This window comes from Hemicordylus capensis, chromosome 2, assembly GCF_027244095.1.
Source record: "Hemicordylus capensis ecotype Gifberg chromosome 2, rHemCap1.1.pri, whole genome shotgun sequence".
Taxonomy (NCBI): domain Eukaryota; kingdom Metazoa; phylum Chordata; class Lepidosauria; order Squamata; family Cordylidae; genus Hemicordylus; species Hemicordylus capensis.
The window spans coordinates 239,978,961-240,000,107 of NC_069658.1; the positions used below are offsets into that span (position 1 = coordinate 239,978,961).

Below are 21,147 nucleotides of genomic sequence, written 5' to 3' on the forward strand. Positions count from 1 at the left end.
TCTCTGTCCACTGTCTCTACTCCATGCATAATTTTATACACTTCGGTCATGTCTCCCCCTAGTCACCTCTTTACCAAGGTTAAGGGCCCCAGGTGTTGTAGCCTTGCCTCATAAGGAAGGTGCTCCAGGCCCCTGATCATTTTGGTTGCCCTCTTCTGCACCTTTTCCAGTTCTACAATATCCTTCTTAAGATATGGTGACCAAAGCTGTATGCAGTACTCCAGATGTGGCTGCACCATAGATTTGTATAAGGGCATTATAATATTAATATTTTTATTTTCAATCCCCTTCCTAATGATTCCTAGCATGGAATTAGCCTTTTTCACAGCTGCTGTGCACTGAGACGACACTTTCAATGAGCTGTCCACCACGACCCCAAGATCTCTCTCTTAGTCAGTTACCAAACTGCTCAGATCCCGTCAGGGTATATGTGAAGTTTGGGTTTTTTTGCCCCAATGTGCATCACTTTTCATTTGCTTACATCAAACTGCATTTGCCATTTTGTCACCCACTTCCCCAGTTTGGAGGCATCTTTTTGGAGTTTCTCACAATCCACTGTAGATTTCACTGCCCTAAATAGTTTAGTGTCATCTGCAAATTTGGCCACTTCACTGGTCACCCCAACTTCTAGATAGTTCATAAACAACTTAAAAAGCACCGGTCCCAGTACAGATCCTTGGAGGACCCAACTTTTTACTTCCCTCCTTTGTGAAAACTCTCCATTTATACCTGCCCTCTGTTTCCTGTCCTTCAACCAGTTAGCAATGCACCCATGTACTTGTCCCCTTATCCCATGACTTTTGGAAGTTCAGGTATATTATGTCAACTAGATCACCTTTATCCACACACTTGTTAACACTCTCAAAGAACTCCAAAAGGTTTGTGAGGCAAGATTTCCCTTTGCAGAAGCCATACTGTTCTCCCCCAGCAGGGCCTGTTTTTCCATGTGCTTTACAATTTTATCCTTGACAATGCTTTCCATCAATTTGTCTGGAACAGACTTTAAGCTAACCGCCCTGTAATTTCCTGCCAGAAAACAAACTCTAGAAAATCACCAGCTTTAACAGACTTAGTTGTTCTTGGTGATTTATTTATTTCTTATTTCTTTGCTGTGTTCCCTTGCTTAAGATCTTATTTAGGAGAGAAATGCAAGCTTGTTGCTTCCTCTTGCTCCCAGACCAACAAGCAACTGACTCTTCTCCTAAAGTTGTGTTGTTGAGTCAGTGTCGACTCCTGGTGACCACAGAGCCCTGTGGTTGTCCTTGGTAGAATACAGGAAGGGGTTGACCATTGCCTCCTCCCACGCAGTATGCGATGATGTCTTTCAGCATCTTCCTATTTTGCTGCTGCCTGATATAGGTGTTTCCCATAGTCTGGGGAACATACCAGCGGGAATTCGAATTTCTAACTGGCAACCTTTTGCTCCCTGGGCAAGTTACTTCCCTGCTGCCACATTAGGTTTAGAACAGTCACTGTCAATCACTGAAGATGAGTTTCATGATTTACTTCCTGCTCTGAAGTCTGTTTTGTCATTTGCGGTAGCAATTAATTGGCTTTATTGCTTGATTTGACACTTCTTTTCTCCCTGCACTCTGTACTAGGCTTCTTTATCTCTCTCTCGCTTAGCAGGTAATGGGTGGGAAAGCAAGGCTGAAGGAGAATCATGTGGATCACGAGTAGAAAGAGCAAGATTTAAAAAGGAAGGACAACAGAGAAAAGCAACAAAAGGAAACCAGGAGAGAAAGAATGAATCTTCTCCTGTTCATGCTGGTGACTGCCAAGAAACACCAATCCAAGAAGAAATAGAGAAGGGGAAGGAAAGGAGGAAGCCCCTCTCATGTGAGAAAAGCATCAGTTATAAATCGTGGCTTAAATGTCACTGGAGAACTAAGGAGCCTTTTAAGTGTTTAGAGTGTAGAAAGAGCTTCAATCGGAGTTCAGATCTTAAGAAACACCAAAGAATTCACACAGGAGAGAAACCATTTAGATGCTTGGAGTGTGGAAAGAGCTTCAGTTGGAACTCAGATCTTAAGAAACACCAAAGAATTCACACAGGAGAAAAACCGTTTAGATGCTTGGAGTGTGGAAAGAGCTTTAGTTGGAGCTCAGAAATGAGAAAACATCAACAAATTCACACAGGAGAGAAACCATTTAGATGCTTGGAGTGTGGCAAAACCTTCAATCGGAGCTCAATTCTTAGGAAACACCATGGAATTCACACAGGAGAGAAACCATTTAGATGCTTGGAGTGTGGGAAAAGCTTCACTCAGAGCTCAAATCTTAGAGAACATCAAAAAATCCATACTGGAGAGAAACCATTTAAATGCCAGGAGTGTGGAAAGAGCTTCAGTTGGAGCTCAGATCTTAAGAAACACCAAAGAATTCACACAGGAGAGAAACCATTTAGATGCTTGGAGTGCGGAAAGAGCTTCATTCAGAGCTCAGATCTTAAGAAACACCAAAGAATTCACACAGGAGAGAAACCATTTAGATGCTTGGAGTGTGGAAAGAGCTTCATTCAGAGCTCAGATGTTAAGAAACACCAAAGAATTCACACAGGAGAAAAACCGTTTAGATGCTTGGAGTGTGGAAAGAGCTTTAGTTGGAGCTCAGAAATTAGAAAACATCAAAAAATTCACACAGGAGAGAAACCATTTAGATGCTTGGAGTGCGGAAAGAGCTTCAATCGGAGCTCAGTTCTTAGGACACACCAAAGAATTCACACAGGAGAGAAACCATTTAAATGCTTGGAGTGTGGAAAGAGCTTCAATCAGAGTGCACATCTTAGAAAACATCAAAAAATTCATGCAGGAGAGAAATCATTTAGCTGCTTGGAGTGTGGAAAGAGCTTCAGTTTGAGCTCAGAAATGAGAAAGCATCAAAAAAATCACACAGGAGAGAAACCATTTAGATCAGAGGCGCTCTTTCCTCTGGACTTGGGGGCTTTGGTCCATGGCCTCACAGCCCCGGCTGTCTTGGGGGCCTCTTGATCCTGTCTCAGGGGGACCTCCAGATCACCCAGCCCCAGTGTGCCTGCCCTCTTCTTCTCCTAGCTCTCAGTGTTGCATCTGGGGCCAGATGGGACTGAGCAGTAGTCAGCTGAGTTACACTCTCGCTCTTGGAAGCAGCACGCCTGCCTCCGAGTCACGCCTTGCTTCTGCATTAGAGAGAGCCTGGCAGCTGCTGCCAGAAGATGCAGCACTTCTGGCAGTATGTAATGTGGCTGTCTGTGGAAGGTCCAGTTCAGGCTGCTGCCTCTCCCAGGCGAGGGGCGCATGGGGAGGATGATTCTGCAGCAAAGTACTAGCACCCCCTCCAAAGGGCCCCACCGAGATGTCCCTTCCACCAAGCCCCACAGCAGGAAAGCACACTTCCCACCCACTCCTCCCTCCCTCCCTCCCTCGTGGGCAGGCTGAGGATGGTGCAACAGCAGAACTGCAAGCAGTGTCTCCCACATGTTTCTGTTTACGCTGTTCCTTGCTTTCTGAGGCACATCAAGGCAAGTGTGTGCTGAAAGCAAAGAAGTGTATGGCACCCACCCAACAAAAGTTTGAATCTCAGACCAGGTAGGAGGCTTACATTACATCTTAGCCTCAATAGTTATCCACAAACACAGGGAAGCTAATGGCTGATGCAGGCGGCGGGGAGGTGGCAGGGAGAGAAGGCAAACAACTAGGTCTCTTTCAAGTTGGGGAAGGAGTTGACTAACACCCTGGGTAAACAATGCAACTGCTGTTCTTCATTCTCTGAGCCAGCCTCCAACTGGGTGGGGTGAGGGTGGGGAGCAAATAGCTTTAGGGAACTGAGCTTCAAACTCAGTACTCCTGCAGGCAGAGGCAGCTGGAAAGAAAGAGAACTGTGCACACCCTCTGCCTGCCCTGCCCTGCCCTGACCCCGCCTCCTCAGACCTGATAGAAAGTATGTGATTTCCTTTTTGAGACTATCTCCCCACTTTGTATATTTATGGAATGGCTTGCCATAGGGCAGAAATGTAGGGCTGGGTGCCAGGGCTCTGTATATATAATTTGATTTTAAAATACATTTTTGAATTAAAAAAAAATATATCAAAAAAACAGTCCTGTAACTGGCTTGCTTCATGGCAGAAAATGACAAAAACTTCTGGAACTGAACCCCTCCCGCTTCTTGGACAACCAATCCACCCCCATATGGAGATCTGCCCCTAGCCTTCATAAAAGAGGGTAAAGCACCTGCCCCCCCTTTTGCCCCACCCTTTAGCTCTCCTGGAATGGCTTGGTATAGGGCTTTGATATTGGGCACAGATTTAGGGCAGGGAGGGAAGGCTCTGCATATTTAATTTGAAGTGGATCAGTTGATACTTTTGATTTTTAATCATTTTTTCCTTACTGCAGTATAGGTGGCAGAAAGTTATCTCTACCCGCAGAGTACTTCACACCTAGTGTAAGTGGAACTAAACATTAACATCCAAATAAACAAACATTTAAAAAATAATAATGCCCTATGCTCAGGTTGGTTTGCTGTCCAGATCTGAATGAGAACTCCGAAGCAAGGGGCATTTGTTGTGTGTTTAACTTTCCCCCCTTACAAATGCACTCTATGTCCAAGCTGGCTTGTGATCCAGGTGTGTGTAGTGGTGCCCAGACCACCACCCCATGAGGCTCCCCCCTCTGCATAGGGCCCCTGCATTTTGGGGGGCCTCCTGCCACCACCCCATAGCTGCCCCATGAAAGGTTACCTGCCTTTACCCGCCAATGTGTGCATCTGGGGGCTTGGGGGTGAGCTGAGTAGGCCTCCCCTTACCCCGTGGTGGCAGTGGTGGCCGGAGCAGCCTCTGGGCGGGCCTGTCTGGCCCAGGGGTCCTTGCAAACTGTGAGGTCCTACGGAGGCCCCCCCTCCTGGGTTTGGAGGCCACGGGCTGGGTCCGCAAGGCCTGAGGGTTAGAGTACCTCTGGGTGTGTGTCTGAACTGTGGAGCAAGGGACATGTGTTGTGCCCCAGTTGGGTTGTGAATGATAAATAATCCATTGGGGCTTGTGCAGGCTTCTTTAAAACAAATGCACTCTGGCCCAAGTCATTTCTCTCCCCTTCCCCCACTGCCTCACCTTGTGGAGAGTTTCTTTACTTTGCCGCCCCCCTGCCACCTTTGTTGGAATGGAGGTGAGTGGGGAAGAGGGGGAAGTGGGAGCCTGGAAAGTCTGCTTCCATGCAAAATGTGGTATGTGTTGTGCAAGTTGTCAATGGGAAGTTTCTTGTTCGAAATTCCTTCTAAAAATCCAGACACAAAATCCACCTTTCTCTGAACATATTCTGATGTAAATAGTAATGCATTCAGCTAATTTAAGTGGCAGGGCCTTGGGCTCCAAAACTACCTAGGTGCACCACTAATTTAGATGCTTGGAGTGTGGAAAGAGCTTCAGTCAGAGCTCTGATGTTTAACACCAAGGAATTCACACAGGAGAGACACCATTTACATGCTTGGAGGAAAGAGCTTCAAGAAGAGCTTAAATCTTGGAGAACATCAAAGAATTCACACAGAAACCATTTAGATGCTTGGAGTGTGGAAAGCACTTCAGTTGGAGGTCTGCTCTTAGTAGACATCAAAGAATTAACACGGGGGACCATTTAAATGTTTGGAGTGTGGTTGCAGCTCAAATCTTATACCATATTGCAGAATTCAAGCAGGAGAGAAACCATTTAGATGCTAGGAGTGTGGAAAAAGCTTCTATTGGAGCTCAAATCTTAAGAAACATGAGGAGGCAAGATGATGGCTCCTTAGAAGCAGCTCACTTTGTGGGCTGCTCCTCCTAATCATGGTTAAAAAGAAATTCTTAGATGGTATGTCAAGAAACAAGAGGTGGAGAGCAGTAAATTATTTTCAGTGGATGCACAGCAGTTTGATCCTGGGAAAAATATACAATCTGCACAAATATGTTAATTACCCAGCTATGGAAAGGACAGCAAAAAGCTACAAAAGAGCCAGCTCGCTAGAACTATTTGTAAGTTTTAGACTCTCAGATAGAACTTTTTTTCTGCTTTTTCTCTCTATTTTTGACTTGGACTTGGACTTTATTTGCCAGCTGTGTAAGATCTTCAAGCTTGGCAGTTTTATCTTTTCCAGTGTTATAAGTGATATATTTTCTTTCTTTTCTTCTTTTTGGATAGCTTAAGGAGAAAGATAAATGGATTAATGGGCAGAGTAACTGAGAATAATTACTGGTTAAAGTTTGCATGATCAAGGATATTATTTTATTTTATTTTATTGGTGAGCTTGCATCTGGGAAAGAGACATTAATTGGATTATAAAATCTTTCTTTTTTTCTTTTTCCTTTCCAAAGGTGAAAGCAAAATGGAGTACAGTTACATGCAATGATGTTTTTAAGGGAGAGGGTATTTTAAATGGCAAGGTTTGAACTGAGGATGAGTGGTGTTTAGATGTTTTCATGAAGATCTGAATTGTAGAATTTTAGAACTTTGGACTCTTGTGGACTATATAAATTGGCTCATATGGATTACAAATTTTTCTTAGCGGAAGGATATAAGATGGCAGTGATTTCTTAATTGCACTGATCTAATTTTTACTCTACCTCCCCCCCACCCCCACCCCCGCTCTGGAAATATTTTAAGACACCACAAGAGGGAGTTCAAGGATAAAATATTCATATGCTGAGTAAAGTTTAGAAATCATTTCATTTCATTTTATTTTTCGACGATTGAATTTTACTGGATTTAATCATGAAAGGGTTTAACTGACTGGACTGATTATTCTATTTTCAGCAAGCTGGAAAAAGTGGGAGAGTAGCTTTTTGGGGGGGGGATTATAATAATTGGGATTATATTAACTGTGTAGAAGATTGCTCTAAGAAGCGTTTAAAGACTTTAAAATTTGTAATGTAATTCATATAGAAGAGCTTATTTTACTTTGATGATGAATAGAGTGCTTTCTTCAGGTGAAAGGTATATTCATATAGTTTTTTGGTTATATGTTCCTACTCAATTGTGAATAAGCAATTTTGCAATTTTGAATATAAATAATTCTAATGGTGATTGATGTTATCGAAACTATTGCCACTCGATGAAATTTTTTGGTTTAGGGATAAATGTTCATGTTACTCTTTAAAAATGAGTAGGGAAAAAAACAGTAAAGAAGATGTATCAAAATGGATGAAGACCAGTGTTCCCTGTAACAGGGATTCCCAGATGTTGACTACAATTCCCAGAATCCTCGGCCAAAGGCCATTGCAGCTGGGGATTCTGGGAACTGTAGTCAACAACATCTGGAAATCCCTGTTGCAGGGAACACTGATGAAGACAAACAAGGAAAAGGAGATGACACTTTTACATTAGCAGGAGACTGTTTATGTTGGAGTTACAAAATGTGAGCAAAAATCTACGACAGATGGAAGATAACAAAGAATATTGAAAGCAAACTGGATTTAAAACTGATATGAATCTGACATTGGAGACATTTGGAAAGAAATTAGACCAGCATGAACAGCAGATTAATATGACTGCAGAAAAGCAGGTGGCACTTATATTGGAGCAAAAAAGGTGTAATTTAAGGTTGAAACAGTTGCAAGTCAGGGTGCAAATTTTGGGATATCAAGGTTAGGTCGCCGATGTAATTTGAAACTTTGCGGAGTGGATGAAAGTATTGGAAAAGAGAATTTAGAGAAAGAAATTGAGGGAATTTTCATAGAGTATTTGGGTCTTGATTCGGGAGAGACACTGGAGATTCAAGAAATTTACAGAATAAAATCTGTATGTGCGCAGAAAGAATTTATCACAAGATATCCTTATAAAATTCACATATATGAAGACAGAGGATATGATACTGCAACCACAAAGAGTAGACGAACCTCTGAAGTTTGGGGATAAAGTGATAGAAATTTTACCAGATGTTTTGAATAAAAAGTTGTTTTTTTAAAAGAAATTTTACCAGATATTTCACCGGATATACTTAAGAAGCATCAGGAAATGAAGTTTTTAATGACTTTCCTCCAAGAGAAAAAGATTAAATACAGATGGGCTGTATAATTTCATCTAGAAGTTTTTATGGACAGAGGGAGGGCTCCTGTATACACAGTTGAGGATGCGAGACATTTGATGGACTCTTTGACTACAGCAGAAAATGTCTCGAAAGAACACGGCCAAGCAGAAGACCAGAAACTGGATCAGGCAGCAACTTTCTAGTTTTTGTATTAAACAGAATTATGGAGCAATTAATTTCCCCCCCCAAAAAACATTAATGGACTAAATTCCCTATTTAAGAGGGAAATTTTTTTTTTTAATTAAAAAAAGAAAGAGCACATATTACATGTCTTCAAGAGATGCATATTAAGAAAGACAACGTAAACTTATTGGAGTATAAAAGTTAAGGCCAGAACTACGTAGCTGCGGCAGATACGGTGGGGGCGGGGGGGAATCCCGGTGCAGTGATATATATCAAAAATCTGCCTTGGATTTTAGAAAAACAGATTCAAGACAAAGATGGCAGATTTATTATACTGAAGTTCCAAACGGAATACAATAAAATTATGATTGTTTCAATCTATGTGCCTAATGATGACAAAACAAAATTTTATTATCAATTTTTTCAGTCGTTATAGGAAATAGTTGAAGGAGATGTCATAATTTTGGAATATATTAATTGGGAGCTGTCCCAGACTCTTGACAAATCCAGACAATACAAGAACAACTCTGGCAAGTTACCTAAAAATGTAGAGGATTATATGCTGTCAGTTCTTGGTTGATGCATTGAGATATAAATATCCTTTAGAGAAGGAGTATACTTATTTTTTAAGTCCTCATCAAACATATTTAAGAATTGACATGTGTTGGATGTTGGTCAGTTTTACCTAAACTGTTAGGAGTTGAAGTGGCACCTTTAACTTATGCAGATCATAACCCATTAATTGTAAATTTAAAAAGGGGAAATAAAGCCTCAAGAAGGTGACTTAACAATCTTCTATTACTACAGGAGGATATCAAACAGAAGTGTCAAATGGAATTAAAGAGCTTCTTCCAAATCAACATGACCTCAGATGTCTCCTTATTTATAGTATGGGAATCTAGCAAAGGTTTTTTGAGGGGATATCTTATCTCGATGGCCTCAAATAGAAAGAAAGCCTTACAGAAGCAGAAAGAGGTACTGACAAATGAATTACAGTAGCTTGAATTATGGCACAAGCAGAACCTGTCAGTGGACATATTACAAAAAATAAAGGAGTCGCCAAAGGAACTGGAAGACTTGATAATGGAACATATGCAGCAATATAGTATGGTTTCAGGATGCAGGATTAACAAAAATAAAACACAGATCATTATATGGAACTTATTGGAGGAAGAACAGCAGTACTTGAGAGAGAAAACTGGATTCCATATTACTGCTAAACTAATTAAATACTTGGGGATAAATTTAACGGCTGTCAATAGGGATCTATTCAAAAAAATAATTATTTGTTGATGTGGAAGAACATATTGGCTGACTTACAGGGATGAAGAAAGCTAAACCTTTCCTGACTGGGGAGAATATGATACTAATAAGAATAGAAGAAAAGTCATTGAATGAAATTTTTATTTGGGCCTATACATGGCCTAGAATTAAATTTAAGATCATGCAAGATATAAGAGAATGTGGAGGACTGGCTATCCCTAACTTGAAGTTATATTACCGTGCTAGCTGTCTGACATGGATTGCAGATTGGATTAAAGCACCATATGGATGGATTATGAATATGGAAGGAGCAGGACTTTCAGATGGATTACATAAATATTTATGGATTGATGCAAAAAGAACAGATGTGGGTATTAAAAATCATTCTATTAGAAATAGTTTATTAAATATTTGGGACAAATACAAAAGAAGAATAAGTCCGGCCTTATCGCCTTAGCTTCAATAATAAATATATACTTTTACAAAGAGCAATATACTAAGAAATTTGAACAATGGAGAGGAAAGGCATATAATCTGCAAAGTTTAACTGTTAATAAAATGAAAATGAAGTCAGCTGAAATTCTTTTTGCAGAGTGGATAAATGCTCCATGGTTTCAGTATTCTCAGATAAACAGCATAGTTCAGAAAGAGATACAAAAACTGGGAGGAAGCTTAGAGAATTGACGGATTTTGAAATATTAATAACACAAAGTTCAGAGCACTTACTAGGACCTATATACAAGTTGTTATTGAAGTACTAGTATTTTTAAGCCCGTTATAATAACGGGCGCTAGGTTTTTTTGCCCCTTTAATTGTTCTTCCCTTCTATTGGGTTTTTTCCCCCCTGTCTTTCTTTCCTTTCCTTCCTTTTCTTGCTCTCCCTTTCCTTCTCTTTTTTCTGTTTTTTATTTTATTGTAATTCTTTTTGTTTTCTTTATCTTTATTCTTTCTTTAATGGGCGTGTTCTTTGGGGCTGTTGGGTTGTTGTTTTTACCTTTTTCTCTTTTTCTTTCTTTTGTTTTTCTCCCTTTATTTTTCACTTCTATCTCTTTTATTTTTCTTTCCTCTCTCTGTTTTTTTTTGTTCTTTTCTTTCCCTTCTCTCTCTCTTCTCTCTTTTTCCTGCTTTTTTAATTTTATCTTATCTATTGTTCTGTCTCCCTTCCTCATTCCTTGTTTTCTCTTTCTCTCTGTCTTTGTTTTCCTCCACCCTTTAGCAAGGCTCCCTGGCTTTCTACCTGCTATAGGGGAGAAGCAGCAGAAAACAATCTGAACAGGATTGTGCTCGATCTGGATGTACAGGGCTTGTATGCAGCTTCTGCAAGCTTCTGCCTCTCAAGCCTGTTCCTTGGGCGGTGAACCCCCTTCCATCCCAGCAAGAATGTTCACAGATGCAGAGAGCTTCGCCCAACTCAAGCCCCTGCAGAAAAAGTCCTCTGGATATTCCAGGAGTAAAAGGAAGTTTCTTCCCTCTTTTGTCATCGGCAGGCTATGCAGAGAGAAAAGGAGGACGACGGATGTAAAGGAAAAGGCGAGGGAGGGGAGAGGTGCCCAGTGCTACTTTGCAAATTGCCATTCCATTCACTCCTAAGTCCGCTTCCAGTAACCCACACGCAGAGATAGTGAGAGGGGGAGGGAATGGCGGCTGTGGGTGCTTTTTTTATTACTCATTTGGCTCTTGGGCGGGGGACGTTGTGTGTGTGTGTGTGTTTAACATGTATGCTTGTAGCTTTGTTTGTTTTGGGGAGGGGTGTTTGTGTGCGACTTTGAGTGGTGTGCTTGGGCGCCGGGCTGGACGTGCTTTTGCTGCCTTTGGGCTCTTTGTGGCCGGGCTGGACCCGCTGCCGCCGTTGCTTCTCTCTTGGTGGGCGGGCCGACCCCGCCGCCAAAGCCTCCCTGCGGTTGTTCCGGGTGCGCCATCGCTGCCTCTGGGCTCCCGGTTGAGTGGTGAGTGCCACTGCCCTCGGCTTTTTCAGGGCGGCACTCACCCCCTCCCGCCACCCACCGCCGCCCGCGGCTCCGGCCGGGTCCGCCACCCACTGCCCCCCGCCGGTTTTTTGCTTGTCCTTCCGCCGCTAATGCTCTCCTCCTTCCCCGCATTCCCGGCTTGCTGGGGCGGCTCTTTCTGGCCACCCAAGATGTTAGGCGGCTCCTGCCGCTCGGTCCTTTGCCGCTGCTAATGGCCGAGGCGGCGGCTCTGCCGCCGCCTCAGCCAGTCTCTCCCTCCTCCGCAGTCCCGGCTTCTTCGGGGCGGCCATTTGTGGCCGCTCAACATGGCCGCCGGGTACTGGTGGTCGTGTCTCTCTTGGACTGTTCAGAGCATGCGCTCTGCGCATGCTCAGAACAGTCGAGGCACGAACGCACGCTTGGTGTCCGTCCACGGACGGACACCAAGCGTTCTATTAGAGAGGATGATTCAGAATTGGAACAGGTAAAAGACTGCATGATAAAATAGATGCAAAACTTTAAAAAACCAATTGATATGCAACAATGGAAGGTGGATATTAAATTTACAGTGAATAGGACATTCTGGTATAAAATGTATTTTCGCTGGTATCTTACTCCCATGATGATTGCAAAGATAGACAATAAATCTTCTGGTAAATGCTGGAAATTTATGAATCAGGCTGGAACTTTTTATCATATGTGGTGGACGTGCAGTAAAGCTCAGCAATTTTGGAAGACAATTCATTCTAAGATGCAACAAATTTTGAATATTGACTTTCCTTTGTTACTAGATTTTTTTGGTTAAACATCACAAAACCTGTAAAATATACTGAACTCTCTTTATATATGAATGCTGCTGCTAGAATTCTCTATGCTATATATTGGAAAGTTAATGGCCTAAGAAGCCAGAATCCTTCCTGCTGGGAATAACACAAGGTGTAATTTCTACAACTAATTTAACATTTTTATGTACGCTTCTACGGCAGCCAGAATTATATATGCACAGAAAGGGAAGAGTAATGAACTGCCTTCAAAAGAAGATTGGCTGATAAAAGTTTTGGAATATGCGGAGATGGCAAAACTTACAACACTGATAAGAGACCAAAATTTGGAACGCTTCAAAGAAGATTGGAAACCATTCTTGTTGTATCTAAAGAACTATTTTCCTACTATGGACTTTACAGCAGGGTTTGAAATTTAGTAAAAAACTGCAGGTTGGGTAGATTAACTGTGTTTGTAAGGGTTTAAATTTATGTTTTGAATTATTATTATAGCAAGGGTAAACTTTATAGCTGATGATTCACAAAGAGATGTGTGCGGGAAGTCTACTTTTGCGTATTTGTAACGAATGACAATATTACTATTGTTAAAATCAATAAAAATTGAATTGGGGGGGGGGGAAGGAAAGTTAATGGCCCATATTCTATTAAAGTGTCCACTGTACCAGGATGTAAGACAGCAATTAATTAATCAAAACCGATTTCCTTGTAAAGTGTTTATTAGTCAATGAAGATTCAGCAATTTCCAGAATAGTTGCTAAGAACTGTTGTGTGGTTTTTAGAATAAGAGCTTCAGAGTTATGAGTGAATTTTTAAATTGCCATTTTGGGGTATATGTTTCTATTATGTTTTAATTTTAAAGATTTTATGCTGTGTCATTAACTATTGTATATCCTTTTTTTGGTCATTGACCATAAATAAAGTAAGTTCAAGTCCATCATTAGAAAAGTGGCAACTTAAACTTCGGTAATATGCATCAATAGCTCAGATTACCTCATACATAAAGAAAAAATCAGATGATACATTTGTTTCAATGTGGGAACCGTTTATAATTATAACTTGGTTCATGATTTAATGCCACATCCAAGACTTGGATTTATTTATTTTTTGTAAACAAGGCTATAAGTTTTATATCTTTAAATTTTGATGTTTGTATAGATGTGTAGATATGTTACTCAGCTGCCATTGGGTTAAAACGAATTGATAGGAGGAGATATGATCTGGAACTGGAATCCAAGTGTATGTATTACCGGTAGATTATCATGAGATGTCATATGTGTTTCTTTTCTTTTTCTTTTTGTTGGCTGTTTCTTAATATTTCTTTAAATAAATAAACTTTTAAAAGAAACACCAAGGAATTCACAAAGGAGAAAAACCATAAGTGCTTGGAGTATGGAAAGAGCTTCAGATGGAGGTCAGCTCTTAGGAGACATCTCACAGGAGAGAAATCATTTGGATGTTTGGAGTGAAGAAATAGCTTTAGTCACAGCTCAGATCTTACACAATATTGCAGAATTCACAAAGGAGAAACGCTATATAAATGCCTAAAGTATGATAGAGCTTCAGTCATAGCTCCAATCTCACGACATACAAACGTGACAGCATATACATGTTTGCAACATAGAAAGAGCTTCCATCTTGCTTCTCCTTCTCGAAGATGGAGTAGAGTGGAGCAGAGACTCTCTAGCCACCACTCTCCTCTACTCCACTTCCAAAAGAAGGGTGGGGACAGAGGAGCTGCTGCAGTTGCCATGGTGGGCAGCACTTGTACAGAGCACACGCCTGTGGAGTGGAGAAAAGGCATGTTATAGTGGGATGGGGCAGGTGAGAGAGAGGAGGCAAGCATACAGATGGGGTATGCTCATGTCACTGCCCGCTCCCCTGATTGCTGCCCATGCCTAGCTTCCTAATAGACATATAGCACGTAAAGCTCTGGGGAAATTCTGTTCTGAGAACATTTGGAATGATTCTATTTTCAAATAAAGAATAGACCTGCTGGAGGTGGATTAACGTAGTAGCAAATGTAGCATTTGCTACGGGCCCCACATTTTTGAGGGCCCCACACACCCAGCTTCCAACTGGGAATTGAAGTTAAAACTTTACCTGTTTTATTTGGTCCAAGATAGATAAAATATCCCTTTTCTACTAAATGTGCCTTTTAAGAGAAGGCCCAGCACAGCTTCTGTCCAGTGGCTGTTGTTGGTGCCTACCACGTTTTTCTTTTTAGAGTGTGAGCCCTTTGGAGACAGAGAATCATCTATCCATTCTTTATTTTTCTATGTAAACCACTTTGAGCATTTTGATTGAAAAATGGTATATAAATATTCACTGTTGGAGCAAGTGTGAGTTTGTGGCTTGGTCTCCCATCCTCCAAAATATAGCAAATGAAAAAAGTGAATCACTTTACTATGCAAGTAAATAATTTATGTTTTAATATTTATGGGTGTTTTTTTTTTAAATTTAGGACCCCTTTATAACATGCTACAGGCCCCGCACTAGCTTAATCCGGCCCTGCCTGCTGGGAACTTCACACTGAAAAGTCTGTTCCCTAGCTGAAGTATGTTGGTGCCATTCTCCACACTGTGTTTCAAGTCAGTAAATGTTCTCCTTGCTGCTCAAGTTAGTTTCTATGATCAGGAAGCTGACTGGATCCCCCTTTCTGCTGTACAGAGGCAGCTGCTGCCAGCGTATCCATCCCTGCATAGTTCCTCACATTTCCAGCGCCAGGCGGGCCTCATCTATTGGAACCAGAGTCCACAGGGCCAGCTGGGCAGGCATGTGGGGATGTTGGGCAGGCACACAGGGACACTACACCTCTCAGTTGCCCGCACCATTTCCCAGCCAGCCCCATGGGCCCCAGTGGTGAGGAACAGCCAGGGAATGACCCACACTAGGAACAGCTGCACCAGGAGAGTGCTGGAAATTGATGGGGAGGGCCCGAGGCATAGTCCTGATGGTCGTATTAAAATTAGCAACCCTGGGGGAGGCCCAGAATGTACACCACAAGGCATTGGTTAGTCTGAACTAGCAAAGGGAGGAGTCCGTGGTGGTTTTTTAAATAAGAAATATCCAAGAGATTTGCTAAGGAAATTTTGTTAATGCAATTGAAGGTATCTCTTTTTATTGTTTATTTCTGTATTTTTTTTTACAAAATTCCTCATTTAGTTTTATGGCATTTCTTTTTGCTTATCTTTGCCACTGTATTCTGGAATTGGCAGCATGTATTAATAATGTGTCTTTCTTTTTTTCATCATAAATGTTTTAAAACTGAAGACAGGTGCTGCTACTGCCGCCATGAATGCCTCTCTCAAGGCCCCCCTCCCTCCCACTCTCTGCCAGAGCCCAGGTTCCTAGCATTGGGTCCCCCCCAGACAGAGGCGTATCTAGGAAAAATAGCACCTAGGGCAAGCACTGAAATTGCACCCCCATCCAAACATCTGACATCCATCTTTCAGAGAACTTTACCATAATATCATCTCAAAAATACAAGTCAAGCTTGCTAATCTTTTAATATTTCAAAAACTATTTAGCAGTGGACGTAGCCAGACCAAAAAATGCTCAAAAACTACAAATTTCAGTATGCTGGGGCTCATGAAATACCCAAATACTATGTGGAGGTGTACTTGAAAAATTAAACAGAAGTGCCTCTCTAATTCTCTACTATGCATTGTAGCATCACTATTACATAAGTTTTAAAAATAAATGGAGAATTTGACTTTTCCCAGATACCAGAGTCTTGCAGAGGCCATTTGAGTATGTGTGGTGGCCATTTTGTTTTTGGTGGCCATTAAATTTTTTTTCCTCATTTTAAAAAATGGCGCCCCCCTTCAAGTGGCGCCCGGGGCACGTGCCCTGCCTGCCCCACCCTAGATACGCCCCTGCCCCCAGATGTTGTGGGATGGAGACTCCGGCCATCCCCAGCCACATTGCTGCAAGAGTTGAGCCCCTTCCACACAGGGGGAGGGGGAGGTTTTGCATCCAGTGGCATCCATCAGGGGCTCAAGGGAGCAGAAGACATCTGTGGTTTTTATCTAGACTCTGAAACTGGAGGTGTCAGGAAGGGTTGAAGCTCAAGATATTCCCTTGCCTGCCCGCCCTGCAAGGGCTTTGCTTCTGAGCTGCCTGCAGCCTTGTAGCAGTTCATTCCATAGCACAAAACTCTAGTTTTTTCCCCTTCCATGCTATTTCCATATTCTATCTATGTGGCTTTGGGATAGGCTTTTATGAAAGATGGTATATAAATATGATGAGCATGAATGGTCAGCTTTGCTAAGCAGGGTCTGCCCTGGTTTGCATTTGGATGGGAGACTTCATGTGAACCCTTAAATATATCCCCCTTAGGGGATGGGACCAGACTTGGTGGTAGAAGATCTGCATGCTTGCATAGGTCCTGGGTTCAATTTCTCATATCTCCAGGTAGGACTGTGAGGAGCTCCTGCCTGTAACATTGGAGCGCTGCTGCCAGCCAGTGTAGACAATGCTGAGTTAGATGGACCAATGGTCTGACTCGGTAGAAGGCAGCTTCCTAGGTAATCCTATAACGAGGTCTCCCACACTGTCTTCATGGGCCAACATGATGCACAGTCTGCCCTTTGCTTAACCACTCTCTTGGGGCTGCTGCCCTCGTCGGAGTCATTCCTGGCAGCCTTGCACAAGAGCACCCTCGCACAATACCAGTGGGGCCACCTCTTACAAGTGCAGCAATCTCAGCACATGAGTTATGCCGGGGGAAGATGCTGCATGACGTCAGCTGTGGTTTGGGCCCAAGCCATTGGCTGAGATCCTAACTAATCGATTCAATATCACTACTCGGGAGCTGCTCTAAAGGACTGCTAAACTACAGCAAAAACTCTATTAAATTGAGTCAGGATATGTCAGCTGATGTCAACATCTGACCCCATATTCCTAAAGAACTGAGAAACAGGTTCCTTAACCCTATTTTCATAAACATGTTCTATTTATAGTCCGTATTTCTAGCAGTTTGCCAAGCCAGGAAAACAACAACAATGCTGGTATGTTTAAAGAATACATTCTGAATGCTAATGTAACCGTGGGGCAGGTTAGAACTGACATTTCATGTACAAATGGCTCCTTCCTCTCCTGAATTAGCAGCAATAGTGTGGAAGAGGCAGCAGACCATTTGCACATTTTGGAATCCTTCCCAAGACTAAGACTGGAGTCCCTGACAATGATTCATATATTGGGGATCCAATAATATTCCTGTGTGGTTAATTAAACCTCTAGCATATAAATCTCAAGAGAACATGTCACATATTGGAAACATTTGGAATGATTCCTTTTTGAAAGGAAGAGGCTTAGTTCCTGGTGATTTCAGACTGGGAATTCTGCTCCCATCCTTAGGCTCACTTACTCATGCTGTTCAACCCGCTGCATTGAAAGAGGAGGAATGAAATTTCTCCTTGCTATCAAGTGTAGTTTTCTGTGAACAGAAAGCCAAAGGGTTTGATTGGGGATTCCTTAGAAAAAAGTGTCCCCCAATGAAAGAAATTGCTGGAATATTGAGGCCCAAAATGGCCAGGACAACACATTTGTTAGTGTAAAACAGCTATGAGAAAAGTGTGTGGGTTTCATTTTGTTTCAAATAATAGGAAGCACTAAGCAAGCAAATGTTGTCAGTTGTGCAATACAAAGTAACCGTTTGTGGATCAATGTATTTTGGAATTAGCTATATGAACTTGGGTGTCTGTCCCACCCGCTTTCATAATAAAGTGTTTAAAGATACTCCCTACTGAGCATGAGGGGTTGAAGTTTGCTGCTGCTGTTTTACCTGCCTCGAGGGAGAAGGATTGTCATATATATATATATATAGTCATTCATATATATATATATATATATATATATATATATATCTATATATATATATTTCTTTGAGGTAACAGGGAAGGACACTTTGAGGGGAGAAAAAAAGTACGTTTTGCAGGGACAACTTAGCACTTTTTAAGATGAGGGGGAGAAAAAGGCTGGGGAGAAGACAAACAGTCGAGGGAGGTGAAGAGTAGCACTTTGGAATAGGAGTTCAGTAAACTGAGGAGGAAAGGGCTCCAGTGCTTGGGAGGGGGTGGGATGTGTTCGCTTTCTGTCCCCCACTGCCTGGGTGGATGACATACTAGTCTGAGAGGGCTTGCAGCCACGGCCTCAGTAGCATCATGACCCAGGAAGGCTGAGCCTGCCAAGGTTCATCCCTTCAGGCAAAGGGGTTTGAACTGCCCTGACCGCCCCTCACACACACACACACACACACTCTTCTGCTTGTGCTCATTGTGGATCTGTGGCCACATTACTTTCTAGACAAAGCAGCGCTGCAGTCAGTTTTGCTGGCAGTGGCTGTTTCCTCATGTCTTCAGCCTGGGGGGAGAGCGAGCGAGTGAGCGAGCTGCGGGAGGGAGAGCAAGCGAGCGGGCGAGCTGCAGGGGGAGAGCGAGTGGGCGAGCTGCGGGGAGAGAGTGGGTGGGCGGGCGAGCTGTGGGGGGAGAGCGGGTGAGCAGGCGAGCTGCGGGGGGAGAGCGAGCGGGCGGGCGAGCTGTGGGGGGGGAGAGCGAGCTGCGGGGGATGTCATAGGCTCAGTACACAACTGCACAGATGATCTGTGCGGGGTCAGCTAGTATACATATATAAACCGCTTAAGGCACCACTGTCGGAGCACAATGCAATCAAGCATGTCTGTCAGTCCCTCAAGAAGCGTCTTGTCCTTGCAAGAAGCCACTGAGATTTGGGGTCCTAAACACATTGTGCGGCAGTGGCATGTGCGTGTGTGTGATCTCCTCCTCTTTCCCCACACTTTGAGCACCCTGATGTTGAAGCCGAAAACCGGATTATGGGGCATTCGCTTGGGGTGAGGATCTGAAGTGTGTGCCACCAATTCATCTCAGGACAGAAGCAGGAGGAGGAAGTAGATGATAGGCAGGAATTCAACCAGAGGCGTAACTACAGGGGGGCCAAGCCCCCGAATGCCCACGCGGCTATCGCCGCCAACCGCCCGCCCGCCCTCCCAGCTGCCAAAACCTGCTTACCAACACAACTCTCCTCCCCGGGAGCACATCCTAAAATCGCTTGCATGACCAACGTAGAGAAGGAGAGAGCAGCTCGCGTGCAGAGCAGCTCCCTCCTTAAAGCCTCTTCCTGCACTGCCGCTTTGGCCGAAAAGGACGCCTATTGCGTCCTTTTCGGCCAAAGCGGCAGTGCAGGAAGAGGCTTTAAGGAGGGAGCTGCTCTGCACGCGAGCTGCTCTCTCCTTCTCTACGTTGGTCATGCAAGCGATTTTAGGACGTGCTCCCGGGGAGGAGAGTTGTGTTGGTAAGCAGGTTTCGGCAGCTGGGAGGGCGGGCGGGCGGTTGGCGGCGATAGCCGCATGGGCATTCGGGGGCATTTTCAAGGGCAGTTTTGGTCCTTAAACGTGGGGGTGGGGGTTTAAAGCTTGGAGAGGGGGGCGGACGGTTGGCGGCGACAGCCGCGGGGGCATTTTAATGGGGCATTTTAGGCCTTTTAGTCGTACTTCGCAATATTTAAAAGAAGATGGCCGTCTGTGTCTGGGCGGCCTTGTCTTTTTGGGCCGTTCTGAGCATGCACTCCGCGCATGCTCAGAACTGCCGAAAAAGACACGGGCGCATGGGATCACGCTCAAGGCTTTTATTATATAGGATAATTAGACCGGGGCGGCGTGGTGGGCTTGCTTTTAACTGGCTGAGTGGGTGGCGGCGCGGCTGGGGAGTTGGGGGTGGCAGCGGGGGTGGGGGTGGCCTCCGTCCTACCCCGAGTTGGAAGAGGCGGCGGTGGTGGCAGCATGGCCCATGCCGGGCCTGCGTGGCCAGTAAGCAGAGAGCGGCCTCCTCCTCCACCTGCCCTTCCCCTGTCCCTTGCTGTCGGGCCGGGCCGGGCTGCGCAGCAGGCAGAGAGTGGCTGGTTTCCCCCTCCTCACGGCTGCCCTTTCCAATGGGCCGCAGCCGGCGCCGCACGCGGCACGCCCTCCCAAACTTGCCGGGTTGCCGCTGCTGCTACTGCACCCTGGCAGCCAGAGTCATATGCCCTGGAATAGCACTGGCAGGGGGTGAGAAGCACCCTCAGCCACTAGACCCCGGCGGCAGCGGATGGCCAGAGCAAAGCGATGCCGGGGCCTGCCGTCTGGCCCGGCGCCGCTTCCCAACAGCGAGGCGCGCCTGCGCAGTTAATTGTGCAGGCGCGCCTTGCAGTTGGGAAGCAACGCCGGGCCAGACGGCAGGCCTTGGCATCGCTGTGCTATGACCATCCACTGCCACCTGCCCGGCCCGCCACCGGGGTCTAGTGGCTCAGTTGAGGCTACCTTGGTGCTCACCCCCACATCCCAGGGCACACGACTCCCGGCCGCTGGGGTGCAGTAGCAGCGGCGGCAACCGGCAAGGTTAGGATAGGGGGTACTACTACCTTGCTGCTCACCCCCCCCCCCCACAGCCATCCCCTTGCCTCCACGGTGCGGCACTATTTTTGTCATTTCCTCCAAGCCAAAACCAAAAAGTTACCAAAAGCTGCTTCCCGACCCCTGTGCAAGACTGAATTGTAAAGCAGAGGATGGTGTTGAACCCGCTCCCCTGTGTGTAGCTGCCATCGGCGTCCGTGCCTGTCATTTCCTCCCCAATACCCTGTTTCCCCGAAAGTAAGACCTACCCTGAAAGTAAGACCTAGCAGTAATTTCTGATGTACCGCTAATTGCCCTAGTGCATTTTTGGGGGCTAAAATTAATATAAGACACTGTCTTATTTTCGGGGAAACACAGTAATGGCAGCTTGCTGGTAATGTATGCAAGCCGCGGCGCTGCCGGCTCCCCTAACTCCCTTGCTATTAGTTTAAGTAAATGGCGAAAATGCATTGCAAGCCGTGCCGCGGCTTCTGGGCACTAGACAATTAAACCATGTCTGGCCGTTAGTGTCAGATGTTTGGGCGGCGGGGGGGGGGGGCAATTTCAGTGCTTGCTCTAGGCGCCATTACCCCTAGTTACGCCCCTGAATTCAACAGGCACA

General features: G+C 44.4%; 1 protein-coding gene across 4 annotated transcripts in view; it reads left to right on the forward strand.

Annotated features, from left to right (window-relative positions):
• LOC128347478 (zinc finger protein 420-like) overlaps positions 1 to 21,147 on the forward strand; it is a 40,318-nt gene that overhangs the window by 6,750 nt on the left and 12,421 nt on the right. For 2 of the 4 annotated variants that reach the window (XM_053302229.1, XM_053302230.1), the window contains exon 7: positions 1,627 to 4,339. In XM_053302229.1, the coding sequence (XP_053158204.1) occupies positions 1,627 to 2,990 (1,364 nt within the window). In that variant the 3' untranslated portion in view covers positions 2,991 to 4,339. Of the gene's footprint in view, positions 1 to 1,626; positions 4,341 to 18,994; positions 19,003 to 21,147 lie in introns of those variants that run through there. The other 2 variants (XM_053302232.1, XM_053302231.1) reach the window with 2 other exon arrangements.